This window comes from Phalacrocorax carbo, chromosome 8 (genome assembly GCF_963921805.1).
Source record: "Phalacrocorax carbo chromosome 8, bPhaCar2.1, whole genome shotgun sequence".
Lineage (NCBI taxonomy): Eukaryota > Metazoa > Chordata > Aves > Suliformes > Phalacrocoracidae > Phalacrocorax > Phalacrocorax carbo.
Window position 1 is genome coordinate 26,215,896 of NC_087520.1, and position 18,082 is coordinate 26,233,977.

At 37.4% G+C, this 18,082-nt stretch overlaps 1 protein-coding gene across 4 annotated transcripts in view; it reads right to left on the reverse strand.

The window, feature by feature from the left end:
- Positions 1-313: 313 nt before the first annotated feature.
- Positions 314-18,082, reverse strand: part of NFATC3 (nuclear factor of activated T cells 3) — an 81,710-nt gene continuing 63,941 nt past the window's right edge. Inside the window, exons 10-12 of one of the 4 annotated variants that reach the window (XM_064459345.1) lie at positions 12,956-13,057; positions 4,083-4,155; positions 3,728-3,860 (exon numbers count right to left, since the gene is read on the reverse strand). In XM_064459345.1, the coding sequence (XP_064315415.1) occupies positions 3,854-3,860; positions 4,083-4,155; positions 12,956-13,057 (182 nt within the window). In that variant the 3' untranslated portion in view covers positions 3,728-3,853. The other 3 variants (XM_064459344.1, XM_064459342.1, XM_064459346.1) reach the window with 3 other exon arrangements.

Below are 18,082 nucleotides of genomic sequence, written 5' to 3' on the forward strand. Positions count from 1 at the left end.
CAAAATAATCTTGTGATTGTCTAACTGAAACAATAATACTTGCAAACAGGAAATCACTAGTTATTGTGCAAACTGATACTCTGTCGGCACTGCTGATCATTCATTACGTATGTACAGGCTCACTGCTGCTGGATTAAAGTTGAGCCCCAAGCTTCTATCACGTCGCTTCAAAATCACTGCTCTTCTAGGGGGAATATTAGAAGCCCCTCACTTCATATCTCACAACTGAGCGTAGCTGTTTACCACTGCATTGCAAGTAGGGAGTTTCTTCCCGCTCTCATTTGGGTCTTTGATTTAAATAAATGACAACACATTTGCGTTCTTTTTATTTATTTGAACACTACGATTTAAGAGCCTAAATACAAGTTCTTCCCTTTATTTCTGCAAGTAGCACTGCAACCATAACTTACAAAAATGTTTAAAATACAAAATGTACATGAAATTACAATACAAGGCTCTGTAAACATCTAGAACTTAATCTTTTTATGCCCCACATTTTTAAATATAAAACTTCAATTTGAATGATTATCTGAACCTCCAGGAATGACATCCATTATGAGTATCAAAAATAGAGTTTCAAAGCTTTGTATCAGAACAAAACTGTCATGTTATTTTCATTCTTTGGTTTAAAAAGGATGGCAGTTCTCCTGATAACATGAAAGTTTTACTACAGAAATTCAGATTGCTAGTTTATGGTAATTTCAGAAATCACGCACACACCCCAACACGCCCCGCGCCCGCCCCCCCCCCCCCCCCCCCCCCCCCCCCGGATTAATATACTACCCCTTAATCTTTTGTTTTTAACATTGATCTTTGACCCTCCTTATAGAAAAGCTACCTCATCATTAAGGCTTTCCTTCAGGATAATCTAAATTATTAAAAAGTTTTGGGAAAAGTACTCGGGAAGGAGAAAGGACTGAAGGGCAAGGAAGTGGATGCCAACAGAAGATCAACAGTTGTTGGGTTCTGTTTAATTAAATTTGCATAGTCCAATAGAGATTGTGTGCTTTTTCTATCCTAAAATTATAAAAGATTAACAGTCTTTACCTACGTTATCACACAAGCTAAAATAAAATTAAGACCCCTGTATTGAAGCTTTTACAAGGCAAATACAAAACTGCTTTAGTATCCAAAGCTATATTTTTTTAATTTCATTTTTAAATAGGAAAGCGTCTCTATGTCTACAGGCATCAAGGTATTTAAAGGCATCAGAAAACTTAGTGCATAGCAACTCTGGATTGTTTGGGCTCCTATATTTTAGGTACAGTGTGAATTCCAGCTACTTGGAGAACTTGCAAGGAGAGTCTGTACCAGTAGGATAAAGGAGCATAAATCTCATACAGTATGAAAAGCTTTCAAGTCAGAATTCTCCTACAAACAACAGTTAAAGCAAAAGACCCAATACATGAATGGAAACTGGAACATGCCCTGCCACCAGCACACAGTCTGAAGACAATTACATAGTTTGCAGTTGTGTAGTTTTTGTTGGTTTTTTTTTTGTTTGGGTGGGGTTTTTTTGGTTTTTTTAAGTGTTAAAAATGTGAGTAGATGTACTTCTGAGCATGTGAATCCTTTTCTAGGGTCTTGAATGTAAAGGAGTAGAGGACAGAGTAAAGCACCATCGCTGAGGGCCAATTACGATATCACACTTTTCAGATTACAGCCCTGCCAATTTTCTTTTGCAAATTTAAAGATTTGTGCCATTGAACGATACATTCACAAAAAGGATGCTTAAGACTCCCAGCATGCACATAGTGGCCTTGCATTACGTTGTTTGAAATAACTATGAAACATCAGGACAGTAGCCTTAGGCTGTACTCTTAAAAGGAAGTACATGATAAAGAGTTATGATTTCACCCGCTTAACGTATGGTCTCTTTAAAACGTTCATGATTCAGCTCTTACAAAGATGCGATTATAGCTACTTTCATTGTATTGCTTGGGCACTGACTTAAATTCAGATGTTATGTTTTGCCTGCAAAAGGCTCAATGGAAAGTTTTCCCCATGGTTGTCTGCCAAAATGCAACATCAGTAGAATCTCTTTACTCTTACAGGTATTATAATTCAGAAATGGTATCCTCTTTCAGACCATTTAATTGTGATTTTAGGAGTTTGTAGTAATTTTGTACAGAAAGAGGCACATTTTCCACATGTATTAAACCATTGAAATGTCCACAATTGTCTTAATTGTCTTGTTTCAGTGCAAATACACTGTCTGTATTTAAGATCTTTTGAGTGTGTTTCCTCTTAATTTTCATGAGAGTATCATGGCTCACCCAAATGAGGAACTAAAACCAACATCTTAAACATTTTGAGGTTCTGATTTCTGAACTTATTTTGCTGACTGTTGTACCCTGTATGTTCCATATCAGAAAGCTTTGTAAACGACAGTGTCTTCTGCGGGAGGGAAATGTTTGTGGCCTAAGCAGGCAGTTTCAGATCCTCTCCTAGACTTCTAATCATAGAGGCCTGAGGTTTTTAATAACTATGTAAACAGGTTGTTTCAAACATATCAGATTATGTGGGTAAGGGAAATGCATCCTTTGAGCAGAGCATAAGGTTTACTGCTGCTATGAATCTTCTGTATTTCTTTGGTAGTATCTGCTTCAAAGGTTTACAATTAAATATGGGCAAATTATACTACCTAATTACTAATTTTAGCAAACTGATGTTTATAAGGAGCCTAAATTTAAGGACCGGTAATTGTCATCTCCTTAGGACTTCCAAGTGGCATGGTCACGTGTACAGATACAGATGTGATTAAATGATTTATTGCATGGAAAACTTGAATGCCACTGAACTGGTGATTTCAAAACCATATTCTGTAGGGATAACAGGAACACTTAGATCCTCAGCACATACTAAAATTTCTCCTGTATCTAACATGGCTTTGATGTTGCTGTTCTTTAATTTAAAATCCTACTGCTCAAATTTGATTACAAATATAACTTTCTAAGAAAAAGCGATTTCAAGAGGAGCCTGTGCTAATAAAGAACAGGAAGATTATCCACAAAGTTATAAAAGTTAAATTTTGGAATGTCATTTTTATCCCAACACTTTCATGATGGAATGGTCTTTTTGCAGCCTATCAAGTAACATTTTCAGTTTATAAACAAGTGCAGATCTATATTTGGCTTTGCTTCCTATGAATCTAAGAAAGAAAACACTACAGTATTTGTATACACAATGGCTTCCATGGCGTTGGCTTCAGACGACAGGTATGATTTGCCACTGGAAGATCATATTAAAAAAAATTAAACAATAGAAGCTTTAAAGGCTTTCCAAAATGACCAAAAGGTATTACAAATCATCAGTTACAAACTATACTATCTCTAAGGGAAAGCAGGACACTGAAGATGTGTATTAAATCTTTTTCCACATTCAGTACTGTGAATATTATAAGAGCAAACTAACATCTCCACACATCTGAAGCACTTACAATATAAAAGTATTCTATTTAAATGCAAAAAGCAAAGCTTGTTTGTAACTTTAAAACAGTTAAAATATCTGGTGTAGGTTTTGTGTGTCCATTTTATGAAGTCTCTTTACAGCATCTGAGGAACTATAATTAAAATTGCTCTGTCTCTACATCAAAAATGTAACCCACTAAAAGGGCTTTGCAAGGATCCACTGTTCCAGTTCATAAAGGCCACAGAGTTGGAAGCACAGTAGAGTCTAAAGAGAAAGAGGATGAAGAAATAAGTTTTCATGGATGTTGAGTTGTAAGCTTATCTGTTACTGGATTCCATCAGGTATTCTTGTCTCCAGAGAACCAGGACACGTAGGTGCTGACTGGCTGGCCACTGCTGTTCCATGTGACACCGAGATCTGTGACATATCTCTTCCTATGATCTCATTCACTAAAAAAAAAAAAAAAAAAAAAAAAAAAAAAAAAGTGACTGTTCTTATGCTTTCCAAAAGGCAGAACTCATCAGGGTATCTCTTTTTAAAAGAAACATTTCAGTGCTAAGCCTTGATGCAGTTAGGTTCCTCATTCATCCTTTGTTACTTAACTCAACTAACAGTTAAGCAAGGGAAAATAAAAAGTCCTAGTTTCTCTTATTATTACACTTTGCACTTACCATAATCCATGTTGGAGAATCCCAAAAACACTTGGAGAAAATAAGCACGTACATATTCCTGACAACCAGGTAACTGAAAGGCACGGCATAGGTCAGTTTAGTCCAGATCTCCCCACAGAACTCCTGTTCAAGAGTGTTACAGGCCCAACAAACAACTCTAATAATGCTTGGCTCTTTCAAGCTACTTGCAGAACTTCCTCATAACTTCGATTTGGGTTAATACAATATTCTTTTTAGTACTAGACACCCCTTTAATCGGCAAGTTTTCTGAATACTTGCATTTCTGAAACTGCAGTAACAAAATATTCCTTAGCTGTCAATCAACTTTTCTGTAGTGAAGAATTAACACTGACTGACATGCAGGTCATGTCAGTTTGTGTGTCAAATTCAGCAAAGATTAGTCAACTAATACTGCTTCCGAGTGAGGGGCACCACTGTGAATGTGATGAAGTAGCAGTTAATTGATAAACAAATGACGATTTTTGAGTGTTACTCTAAAGCGTAGATAACTGATTGCAGTACTGCTGAGTTTGGAAGATGACAAAAATAGTTATTTTAATGGATAAGCATAAATGCAGTGATAGAAATGTCTCTTTTACAAAATGAGCAATGGTAAGTTTAAGAAAATTCAATAATATTCTAAGTGGAGAAGAAAAACGTCACATTAAATAGTAACAGCAAGTTTTAGATAAACATTAGATCATTACCAAAATATAAATTCTTATTTAATAATTAGAAGAGGCAGTCAATTGTGTTGTTTCCCATGATGGAGTGGCAGTAGGTATATGGTATCTCTTATTCAGCAAGACTTTGATTATGCTGAATCATAGTAATAAAAGAAAAGCCTCTGACATTAGTTTGTTTTGGACCTGCTATAAACAGGCATTTCCTGGGATCCTTTTGCTGAGTAAGGACTGTTCCAGTAACAATAAGAACTTCTTGTCTTGCTAGTAAGCTGCTTCTGTTGAAGATCTTAACAGATTTGGAACCTAGGCTTTTGTTCTTTCGTTCTCCGTTGCGTAACTACACAACAATATTGATAAACTTCACCACCCTTAATGCTTCCTTAGTTTTCCGTAGCAGGATTTAGCCTCCTACTAACCATTCCTGTCTGGTACAAGTATAACAAAATCAATCTACAGGTAGTGTAAATTGCTCTTCACAGAGTATGCAACAGTCTGTGCTTTGCCTTTTGCTGCAGCAGTAGCATAAGTGGGTCTGAAAGAAAATGTAATATTGTGAATGCTCTGAAGTATGTATAATGTATATAAAATCCAAATCTGAAAACAATTTTTGTCTATATTCTTTCAGTCTACTTAGGAAAGCTTTACAATCACTTTTTGTCACATACCCATATGTAACCATGGAGGAGGTATTTGTTATCTGGAATTCAATCAATGGCAATGGTATTCCCTTGCACCGACTGTGTGGAAAAATATACATTATGGCAGCCCAAAGGTTAAAACAGATCAGATGAGCTATGTAATAACCAATTACCTTGAGCACTGCAAGACTTGCAATTTATTTGGCTTCAAAAAAATATTTAATTCAGTGAATTTAACTGGCACTATGACACTGAAACTGTGACTGCAGGTGGGATACTTTTTCAAGTACTTTTATTATGCCAACAGAATGCATAACTAAACAGCTAAGAATACTTTTTTTAAAACAAAATGTAGGTGTTCACTTATAAGCACTCTGCTCCATTGGATTCCATCAAGGCACTCATTAGCTTGCTTTACCTACGGGCCCTGTAACAGCTATTATCTATTGTACGCTACTGAACAGTTGCTTTGTGCAAATCCAATATTGCAGTTGTTCAGTACTACTAAAACTTTGAGCAGTAGGACAAAAAGCAACACAGCTAATACCTTTTACATTGTGAAATGATTAGATGGTTACTTTAAGTTTTGATAGCTGACATGTATCTGTACTGGCAACATCAGAACACACTGGTCTACACTGTTGCACCGGTTCGTAATTCTCACAGGCTGCGTTGAGCATGCATGCAGCCACATGGCACTAAATTTTCCTTAAATCGCATTACACTGAATACAGTAGCTGGTCATGTGGTGTTTTATTTGCCAAAGTTCTGCATAATTCAGTATGTAGAATAATATTAAATTAAAGCTACAGGTTAGTGGTTTGATTGGTGTTTTTTTTTTTTAAATAATCATCAGTTTGTTTAAAAGAGGCTGTTTCATGGCTCTTGTACCTTCCATTTTGCTGTTGGAGAACTTGTTTGGCAACATTTTTAGCATGTGGTCAATATGGATTTATCTGGTTTATACGGACTTACATTAGAAACACCTACCATTTCTAAGGGAAATGCAGTACCTTGTCTTCTTCCCAACAGAAAATTCTAGTGAAGTTGTTTTATTTGCCACAGTGATTTTGTTAGGATTGGTAATTTTTAAACCCAACCAGTATTCAAGTGAGTGTGGTTGGTTTTTCATTTGTTTGTTTTGTTTAAATAAGAAATATCTAAATCAGTGTTTTGTCAGAATGCCATGCAGGCCTAAATAAAAGGCCAGAATCCTTTTTACGCTGTGTCTGGCAAAGGTGTTCTTTCACTTTTTTGCAGACCACAGCCTCCCAACTAACACATTTTCCTATTTTATACTTTGCAAGAGTGCCTGTTTCAGCCGTCTGGAAATCTGTAAGCAGCAAATGGATGGGGGAAGCCTGCAGACTCTGGAATGTTGATTTAGATTATGTACAGATGATGGTAAAAATGCTTCAAAGAAAGCACAGCCTCCAGCAGCCAGCAGCTGAGATCAAAGTGCTCTAACCTTTTGTGGTGCAGTGGTCTGGTTGCCAGGTTTGAGAAAACTGGGCCAGTAACAGGCTAAGCGAGGCAGGCCTGCTGCCTGACCAGCTCTGCCCACCATGCTTGTGAGCGCCAGAAGAGATGATGGGGACAGTGGGGAGTACCGATCTAGTATGCAGGCTAGTAGATGGAGGAACAGGCATTTAAACCAGGAAAGCAGTTTTCTAGAGAAGGCTGGTCTTTTAAAGCCTGAAAAAAACATTGTAAAGAAGCAACAATGACTATTTACCAACATTAGGTATCTGGAAGTCCTTTGGAACAGCTCTCTGAAGAGATGTACAACTTAACTTTAAGGCAGCAAATGAGATGCCTGCACATATCTAAATTAGGAAGCATTGGAGCTTTATATGAAGGTGGCGTGGTATAAATTAAAGAAGTTTAAAATGTAAATCATATACTCAGTAAGAAGAGTTAAAATCCTGTGTAGAAATGTACAGGACTGAAGGTGAAAGCATATGGTGTTTTCCTTTTTGTATTAATTTGTGATGGAGAAAATTGTATTCATTTAAAGGTAAAAACAGAAATCCAAAGGTTAGTATGTGAATGCATGACAGTTACTTTCCTCCACACAGGGTCAATCACAGAACATTTAGTGGTCTGTGATTAAAACTGAAAACTTATTTTGTGAGCATAAATAGAAGTTTTTCTATAACGTTGTTGAGCAAAATCCAAGTTCTTAAGTGACAAATTGGGTAAGGAAGCCAATTATCAATAGTCCTGAGAAAGGACAGAGCTCAGGCTACACTGATGATGCTGTACAAACAAAAAAAAACTTTACTTCCAGAAGAATGCTTTACCCCACCTTTCCTATTTTTGACTATGGGGTGCATGGGCTATATGCTGTCCTAGAAATACAGCTAGAAAGATTTAATGTACTGTTTAGCTTAACCTTAAAAGCCAACCAGTTAGCAACTAGATACTGGGAAGCCAAGATGCATGGCTTTTTTAGTTACATACACTTGTGTGTTAATACAATTTCCTTTCTTCAGCAAAAGTTTCTAAGGGTAGGCTGCAGAGCTTGCTCCGGGTTGAGTTAATACAGATCTCAAGTTTGTTTTTAAGGTTCTCTATATCTGCCAGGTTAATTTGTGTTGTGTAGTTTATGCTGCTGTTGTCTCTTTGAACGGAGCCAATCCCATGAGACTTAAGGTGGAAGTAAACAGTTACGTGAATGGGACCTTGACTCTTTCAGTCTACTACCTCCTTCCCCCCGCCCCCCATATTAAATCACTACCTGTTTGGTGCCAGGTGTTTTGACTGCTAATCCCATACCTCTACTGTCGAGACAGGTAGTGTAGACAGAGGTACTGTCAACTGGACCTCTACTGTCAAGAGACAAGGAACCAGAAATATTTTACATACTGAATAATTGCAGAGATCCAGCCAATGTATAGAAATGTGGCGGATTCCTCCACTACAAAAATGATAACTGCATTTTGAAAACTTGTTTGTCAGGTATGGCGTGGATCAAAATGCAGTACAGCCTTATTTATTTACTTGGTTTTTAAAATCATTTCCATTTCACAGCCTGATTTAACACCCTTCCCCTGTCTATTTAATGGACCTATTTGGCAGTTATCCCAGATTTCAGAATTTCAGCTGTTACTTTATTTGCAATTGTTTCACCTTTTTTTTCCCTAGTATTTATCCATAGTGTAATCCATCTGGAAAATTTATACTAATAGTGCAGAACAGAATTTAATATTTTAGACAGAAAGTCTTCTGCTACAGACAGATTAGACTGGACCTGTCAACAGCGGTAACGCTGCAGTACTGTATGGCAAACTTGTGTGGTGGCTTTTTTTGTTGTTGGGGTGGGTGGTTTTTTTGTTTTTGTTCTTCACCCTCTGTGCGGCATCGAAAAAAGATGAACATGCTGCATTGAAAAAGCACTGAAAGGCAGCTGGAGACTCAAGCCCCTATAACCTTTCAAAAAATAAATGAAGCAGCATACTAACATCAATACCAGTGGAACAGAGTAGCAGATAACTAGCTCTGACTTTTGGATCTGCTGTCAAGCTCGTGAAACAAGAGCAACCACATATTCTGTTTTACTGCATTGTTCCCACTGTTTTAATTTCACATAGTGTTCTGTTTGCTTTTTAAAGTCCCTTCTGACTGCACACATGAAAGATAGCTGAACCACTGAGAGTGGCAGAATACTGGGCCACAGTCCCTTCCCCCCTGCCCTGCCCTTATCCTTTAGGCTGAAGGTCACTATCCTTTAGGCCTCTGGGTCACTGAAGCCTGGCACTGCAACAGCTGATAAAGTCATTGCTCCAGCTGTTGGCTCCATGAAGAGCCAGACTGTTCATGAAGATCTCCTCAAACTGTTGCAATTTGCAATGCAGAGTTTTAAGATAAACTAAAATTAGGTTGAACAGCTCAGCCATTTGTGCAGGGGTAGCAATCTTATCAGCTGTTCCAACAGAGATGCATCCTGTGAGCAGGTACTGACCAACCTCTCAGGAGGAATTCTCACGTACAAAAAGTTATCCATGTTAGTCAACTTGAACAGAACAAAGATCTTGTGTTATGAAGCATGACAACATCATGAAAGCTGGTGCTTTTAATAATTGCTGAGTGTTTTGGATAAACTAAAAAAATAAATTTACAAACAGAGTAACAAGCTCTTAAGAGGATGTTGTGCTTTGGTGTATTTCTAAGATCTATGCTTTTCCCCCCACTGGTTTGTTTAACCAATTCTACAATGTCACCACAACATTCTCTCACTGTGAGACAGGTCCATAATTTGTCAACCTGTACCACCTTACTGAATATTTTACCTAGAATAAAAACATTTACATGTAGCATGATCTCCAAAATAGACGTTTGAAGTTGTAACATCAGAAATAAAGGCATTATCTTTTTAAATTGAATGCCAACCAAATACTAGTGTGCTTCTAAATTGCTCTGTACTTAATCCCTGATCTCTGTGAATGCTGAGGCAAGTCCACATTATTCCAAGACAGTAAGTTCCAAAACTTAACTACATATAGCTGTGGCAATCCTTTTTATGTGTGTTAAACTCGCGACATGATTACTTGGTGGACACTTTTAAGATTTTCTCTCTCAAGAAGTATTTTCCATTAGCTCTTTGGGTGGCACCATTCATTTTATTATTCTTAGTACATGCTCCTCATTCATTTTTCTGGCTGGACAGTCCGAGCTGATTCAACATAACTGCTGTTCCATATCTTTGCTCATGCTAGCTGTCCTTAAGCAAAACACCCCACAAAATATATGTGCATCTAATTCTCTTGTGACATCAGGGACAAGATGTGGGCACATAACAGATCTGTACAGTAGCATTTGTTCATTCTCTGCTGGTTTCTTAAATATTCCTAGCATTTACTCAACCATTTAAGACGACTTTTAACAGTACTGAGCAAGTTCTCATAGAATTATCCATTCTAAATTCAAGATGGCTTTAAATGATAATTGACGCTGTATGTATGGAATTAGGGCAGGCTTTTTTTACTTCCCTTACCCTAATTTCCACTTCTTTAACTAACTGATTTTCTTTAATCACAAGGTCTTCCTGTAGAGGTTTCTAGACAGTTTTCATTTCTCACTACTCAGAACAGCTGAGCAGCAGCACCACATTTGCCAACTTCCAGTCCTTGGCTCCAAATCAGATTTTAGCAAGGGGTTATACATTACAGTTCAACTGTTGCTTACTCTTTTGGAGCTGTTGCCTGGCATGTCATCTAGTCAAGATGAATTTTCACTGTCTGTTCATCTGTTTGTTCTGAAACCTTTTTACTGACACTTCAACTTGAGACAGGTCCTGCAACAATTTCCTTTTTCAAAGCACTTTATTCCTCAACTGTGAACATTAACACATAATCTTTCTGAGTTCATTTACCTGACTTTAACTGAACTCCGGACTTGTCATCTGTTGGCCAGGTTTCACATTTACCCTAATAATTTTTCATGTTCTTTTGTTGTCTGCATTTGGAAGCAGCTTGTAGTCTCTCTCACCGCAGAGTAGTTGTACACTTAACCTGAACCTTCCTAAATAGTTTGCACGCTGTTGGCAACTACTTTACCCTTCTGACCACCTCTTTTTTCTTAAGTAAATTTTATTGTTTTCCTATAGTTCCTCATTAGAAGTTTGTCACTGCCTGTACTGCTGAAACTGCTACAAAACAGATTCCTTAATTTTCTTCTTTTTTTTTTTTTTTTAAGCAGTTCCTGTACTCTCCTCTGGACCAAATAAAGAGATATTTGCCCTTGTGGGTTCTTCTCATGACTTAGTGCTCCATGAAGCAGTCATCACACTTACCCGTTCTGTAAAGCATGACTCAAGTATTCCATTAGTGTATTTCCTGCCTTTGCAGATTGTCTGATCTCCTGCAGCACACTATAGTTATGGTTGCTCTCCTGTTCAGTGGTATAATTTAGAGACTATACTCTTCCTAATTTAAGCCTGAAAATTAAATCTGTAAGCAGTCTGTACTACTGTTTGATACAGTTAGCTTGGCTGATTTGACACTAAGCAGTCTTCAAGGTACAGAACCATTCTGCTAACTTTCCTGCATCTCTTGCATTAGTACCACACTATCTTTCTTATAGCAAATACATAAAATACCCATTATTTTAATTAAAACAAAACAAAACAGAACAAAACGCACTGGGCTTCCCAATGGTACTTCTCAGATGCTGGCATTTGTGTGTAAGCATATTTCTCTCTGGGTCTGGTTTTCTGTTTGTGTGCCCTTTTTAAAACAGCCCTGTTTGCATACATTTCTCAATTCTAAGTTTGGGGTTTGCCAACCTGTGTGTCACTCTTTTAGGTGATGATACTGATATTTGGGGGTTATTTTGTTTTTTAAATTGAGTTTTCATTTTTCTAGAACTCCTGCTCTTCAACAATTATTCTGAACCTACCGGATTCTGAGTTGCACAGGATATAGTCTAGAACATCGAAATAATCTAAGCCATAACTGGAATTTTACCAATCAATTCACTGTTTCAAAGTATAGAAACGTCAACTTAGCATACAGCGTCCTTCCCCCAGTTTTGCTATTCTCAGTAGTACCTACTTACCTTACAAATAACATTTTGATATGTAAGGAAAGCAGAACTAAGTCAGTTTTTTGAAAGACCAACATTGTGATTTATTTTAGTTTCATGGGCAAACTTAAGATCAGTCTACCCAATAATTGTGTGGGAGTTTTATTGAGGCTAAACACAGAGCTTGGTTCCTTTCCTGTTGACAATCCCAGATCTACTGTACACTGACAGGTATTCCCTTTTAAAAATCTATGGGAAAGTAAAACATGTCATATACGTGTGTGGCTGTATATATATATAGTGTGTCTGTATTTATATATATATATATATAAATAAAAAAGGGACAGTATAGTTCTTTGGCATTTTAGACACATTTGTAATAAAGTGAAAAACACTGAAGAATGAGTATAGAAATAAACAGGACCAACATACCACGTGTCAATTTCTAACATTGTTACTATTTAAGAGTCATAGTGCATAATTATCTTTTTTATATGTGAAATAAAAAAGCTGAAAGCACCTTAAAGTAAATTGAGACAATCTTTCCCAATTACAGTGCACATTCAGCTAGAATCTATTTATGAATCTGTATTCCTAATGCTTAGACTCGCAGTGTCTGCCACTATATTCCATCTACTTACATTGATATTGCTTCATCTTTTTTAAAAAAAAGGACAAACATTCTAAATTTCTCATAGTTAACTCATCTGGCCACTCTACAGCCTTGACCGTATTTGGCTCAAGATTTTTACATCCTTTTCTGCTGTTTTACTAGATCCTACAGCACTCAGGAAGTTCTGTGGCAGCTATATATACTTTAAGTGGAGGTTTTCGCTGAATGAGTGCACACCTGGTTCACAACTTCTGAACCTCCAACTATTTCAGAATACGCAGGTGTCCAAATACAGCAATATTAAGTATTACATAGTGCTTTTCACTTGTCATGTTAAGACTATTAAAACACTTTCCCCTTTCCTTCGTGCTCCAATTTCAAACATTGAAGCATTTCAGTACGCAGACTCACCCTCTAGATTTTCCACATAGGAGTTGGACATGAGTGCTGAATGTTGAGTCCATTTCTCTGTTGAACCTGATGGCTGGTATTCCAGGTCAGAGATAAAACTGTCTGTGTCAGAGAAGAAGACAGACATAACTACTGACTGGACTAAACCAAAAAGTTACAGTTCACTCAACCAGGAAGTGACTTCCAGTTTTCTTTTAACAGCGCTAAATTTAAATTCCCAGTTTCATTCACAACTACTACATAGGTTGACATAAGTAACTATTTATAAATTACCAGAGTGCCTACTAAAACCAGTATCACTTATCTTGTATATTTAGTTACTTTTCAGTTAGCAGCCAGAGCCATAAAGGTAACGGTTAATATTTTTGCATGTCTGCCTAGCTGTATCATCATGAATTTTATACCCCATAAACTTTACTTTAGTATTCGTGTTAGTTTAGAACATTCCTCCTGCAATTTTCTCACTCTGCTTTACTTACTGCATTCAAATTAGAAGTGCTTATGCCCTTGACAGCTCCTCTGCTGAGCAAGGTAGGCAAAAGAGTACTAGTGAATAAAAGCTTTATTTTTTTCCCCTGTCCTTTAAACAAAGGAGACTGTTGCTGTGAACAGCTGTTAGCTTCTCCTTCGCTCATCAGACTATCTGAACGTTTTGCCCAAGGTGCTGATCTGCAAGTCAGGCCACACACAGTTTCAAGAGCCAGAAAACTAAGTATTATCTTGGTATATGTGGCTCCATCAGACCAAGGCAACGAGAGAAACCAAGGAGGAAGTAGAGAAATGTATTCCACTGAACTGTTTTTCCTGGAGGAAAAATGAATGTAGAACAGCGTATTTACTACTTAACCAACAAGCACCTGTTTATTCAGTTGTGATTAGCAACTATGCTGAGCTTACAACAGTATACTGGGTTGGGTTTGGTTTTTTCTGCTCAAGACATTGTTGCAAGTTTAGTAAATTAGGCTTTAATACAATTAGCAAAATTAGTCTGGAAATGGCTAATTTGCGCCTTCTGGATAGAGCCACACATTTGCTTTGCCAGCATGATTTCTAAGCCCTGCTTAGGGATGATTCCTGGGAAAATGAAAGAGTCTATTCTTATTTCCTCCTGAAATTCAAGCAGTTCAAATTACTTCTTTGGATGACTACTTATTCTTAATTGTCTAAGTGTAAAGTTACATATATTTAACCAGGAAGTGGAAAGCATTATCTGGGTTTCAATGAAAACGTCCACAGCCATTTTCAAGGAAAGAAGTAGATGAAGGACAAATTCCTGTCAAATAATCTTTTCTTAATCAAGAAAAGAACACTTCTCCCACCAACTATGGTAGAACCAGTGAGAAAGTGACATTTAAATAAAGTTCTAATGAATCCAGAGAGATGGGCAGAAAACCACCTTGGGAATAAACAAATTAACTTTTACTAGCAATCCTCTTTAAAGCTCAGGCTTTCAAAGGAGTAGACAACACACACACTGACAAAAAGCCTTCAGAGACAGCAGTGGAGTTAAATAGCTCTTTTAAGCAACAGTCCACCATAAAGCCTGCATAGCTTATACAGTAAGGATTATCTGTCACTTTACCAGAGAAATATGATTCTGAGCAATTTTTCTAATTAGTTTCGTACATAGAGGGATTCTGAGGTTCTGGCGTGTCCTAACAAAGCTGCTGCCAGTATTGAGTTTTTGCTTTTATAAATCCCTGACAAAATGTGTCATATGTAGCACATGTAACATGTCTCCAGCCAGCACCTTCTGGAGTGAAGCATGCACTCACCTCGGGCACACAATATTTGTTGTTTGTAATATGTGGTAAATAAACAACAGCCTTTGAAAGTGTGTAATATAGCATAAAGATTTTGTTCAATGCGCGCTGGAGGTTAGAGAACCTTGAGGTACCAGATGAACACACATTAAAAATACCTTTCTACCTCATAATTTCATAAATATTTCAGAAAGGGTTTTACTTCCTTAATACCAAAATGTGTTTTGTATCCAAATATTATAACATGAAAATGAAAACTACATTTAAATAGAAATCAAGAAAACTGACATCCTGTAGATCTATCTACTTAACTGATCAAAAATTCACACTTTTATGAACCGCCACCTTGTCTTGGCTCTTCTCTTAAGAAAAGCAAGGTTAAGAAAAATTTTAAACCCTCAATTATCTGCACTAGATTTGGGTGAAAGCAGTAAGACAACTTAAAATTAAAGTTCTATTAAGGATACAGGCAGACCAAAAAGCTACTGGCATTATACCATTTGGTTTTCAGGATCTCTTCCTACAGGGATGAGGCAATTTTGGTTTTTTGTAGCGCTATCTGATTAAGAGTTTAGCCTGTGTATCCTTTTACTACTGTCAAATTAAGTAGGATGTGTGGGCCATGGGACTTGGACTAGATGATATACTGGATTTAGAAAAGTAGATCCCAAATGTTCTAGAAGGCATGATTGCTTGCAGTGACGCTAGAGTAAGTAGTGCAGAGTGGGTTTTTTTAATATGCTTTGCAAAAAGAAGTTTGATATAATTGTACGGCAGATGGTATCAACTGTCTAGGTTTGGTAGTACTGCTGCATCCACCTAGGAATTAATGTGTTTTAGAGGACAGGTGAGTGAATTGCTCTATTTACAGAGGTAACGAGGATCAGTAAATGTCAAAGAACATTATGGACAGACTGCAGCACACACTTATTCAGATGCAGGCCTTCTTTTGTCAACTCCACATAAACACAGCTGACAGGGTTCTGTCTGAAGAATCCCTGCAGCTACGTCACATTGGTTAGTGCAGTATATTTAGCCTGGTTTTGACTCCACATGACCAGCAAATAATACAGTGTCAACTTTCAAAAAAAAAAAAAGCTGCAAGGCTATAATTAGCTGTCAGCCTTCTCTGCTGTGGAGTGGCCAGCTGATTCTGTTGGTTTGTGATCAGAAACAGACATATTGCAGGCCATGTCTGCAGTAGCAAGCTATCTTTTCAAGCCATTTCAAGCCATAAGACAGGCTTACTCTTAGTAATTTCAGATTCCATGCCAACTTTACTAAGAAGTACTGCTTTAACTAATAAAATAAGACTGCATGAAACGTTAGGAGGATTATAGTTTTTTTTCTGCGCACATTATGTTTATAGCTATATAGGCAGACTGAGTGTGCCTGCAGAGTCACAGCACAAGCTCTGCGGTTACCTGGTACAGTAACAAATATCCCTGTTCATGTCATGATTACAATGCCACACTCTGCACACATGTATCATAGTGAAACCAACTCATTTAAGTCTTATGTTTACCTTTCTCATGCAAGACAAATGAGTACGTATGAAGCATGACCCTTGGAGCTAGAGGACACGTGCTGGGCAGCGGAAAGCAGTACAGATGTGTCCAAGCGTGTTTTTGCAAGCGTTACAAGGGCATGCCCAGCTCCTTCCAGTTCTGCTACTATTGTGAGGTCTGTGCCATGATGCCAAGTGCATTCACAGAATGCAAGTGCATTCACAGAATAAGTTTCTAACCTCTTCTAATTCATGAATCTTTTTCAGTGGTGCAACTAGTTGAGCTTACTTTGCATTAGTTACAAGGTGTTCTGTAGCTCTCAGAAGCAAATAGGAAGCTTCATCCATTAGCTGGTCATTACCACACCTGAGGATTTATCTGAAGGGCTTTATATACCAGTGGTCTGTAACTGGTCATCTCAATAGACTCCTTGCTGGCACAAATTTTATGAACATAGTGAATGAATCCACTAGAAGATATGGCCATAGCATCCTTTAACTCTTCACAACCCCAGATGGCTAGTATTCTCTTCACCCTTCCTCACTGTTGTAATCTTTTCATCTACTGCTCAGTCTGAATCTTTCTCTGTTTCATTCATAACACCTGTTTCTAACAGTAGATTCCCATTCTCTTCCAATACATTTCTGGTTCTACCTCTTCACCTTACCTAACCTCAGTATCTCACTGCAGGAGCCCATAAGCTTATGAGAAGAATTAGAGTTGTAAACTGCCTTTTGTTGCCATCTCCATACTGGTTGACAATATACATTTGGTATACTAAGAAAGGAGGGGTCTGAACACAACCTTACTAAACAATTTATACCAGTATAATTTTTGGAATGCCTTTTATCAAGAGGAATATTCCGAGAGTTCCATGTACGATGCAGGCTAGAGTTCTCATCACACAAACCCACGTCAGGCATGCTTGCTGCAAGATGCAACATTTCGTTCCATGCGTAGAAGACAGTAAAAAAAAAACTCATTAGTTTGAGATGTGCATGTCGGGAACATCTCATGTTTGAGTTGCACCAGCAAGAAGACAGGTTTTTGAGCCACTCTCCTCCATACTAAGCTAGAGTCTAGCATTCAGTATTTTTTGAGTTTCTGTAGACCTTCAGCTCTCTGTTTGGCAGGACACTGCCTTAATGAAGAATGACCTGTTAGTGCGTAAGTTTTAAACATATAGAGAAATACAAAGTACAGTCATTCTCCAATACTTTCTTATTAGTTACTATTACTGTGATTCTCCAGAAGTCAAACTGAAGCTACAGTAAAACGCTACCTGTAAAGATGTACAAATTTTCTAGCAAAGGTCAGAATAATATCTGAGCTCCCCAGCAAGAGAATTTATCAACTAGAGAGTTATCACAGAACTATTAAGATGAATGAATGCAATGGCTTAGAATTCTACATGGAACAAGTCTGACAAAGCAGACTTATTGCTTTATGTACATAAAACAGTTAGAGGATTTTTAGTTACAATTTAAAATAAAGCCACATACTGGACTTTCTAATCTCCAGCTTTATGTAATGGAAATGCAATGAGTAACAAAATGTGAGAGGATTAGTAGAAGGTCATCCTGCCTTGCTGAATACAGCCCAACATAATACCATAAAAATGGTTAAATACAGTTGTACATGTTAGATGTCTCATCACTGCAGAGAGCCAAGAAATCCAAGGTAAACTCACTCCTAAACTGCAAATCACAAGAGATTAAATTTTAGATTAACAGTATTAGAATAGATGTAAATCTAGAACTTGGCAGTGGGATAGCATAGTGGTTTACCTAGGAGCACTTTTTAGAAACAGAGTGGGGGCAAAAAAAATGAACAAGGCCTCATAGAGTGAGTCTAAC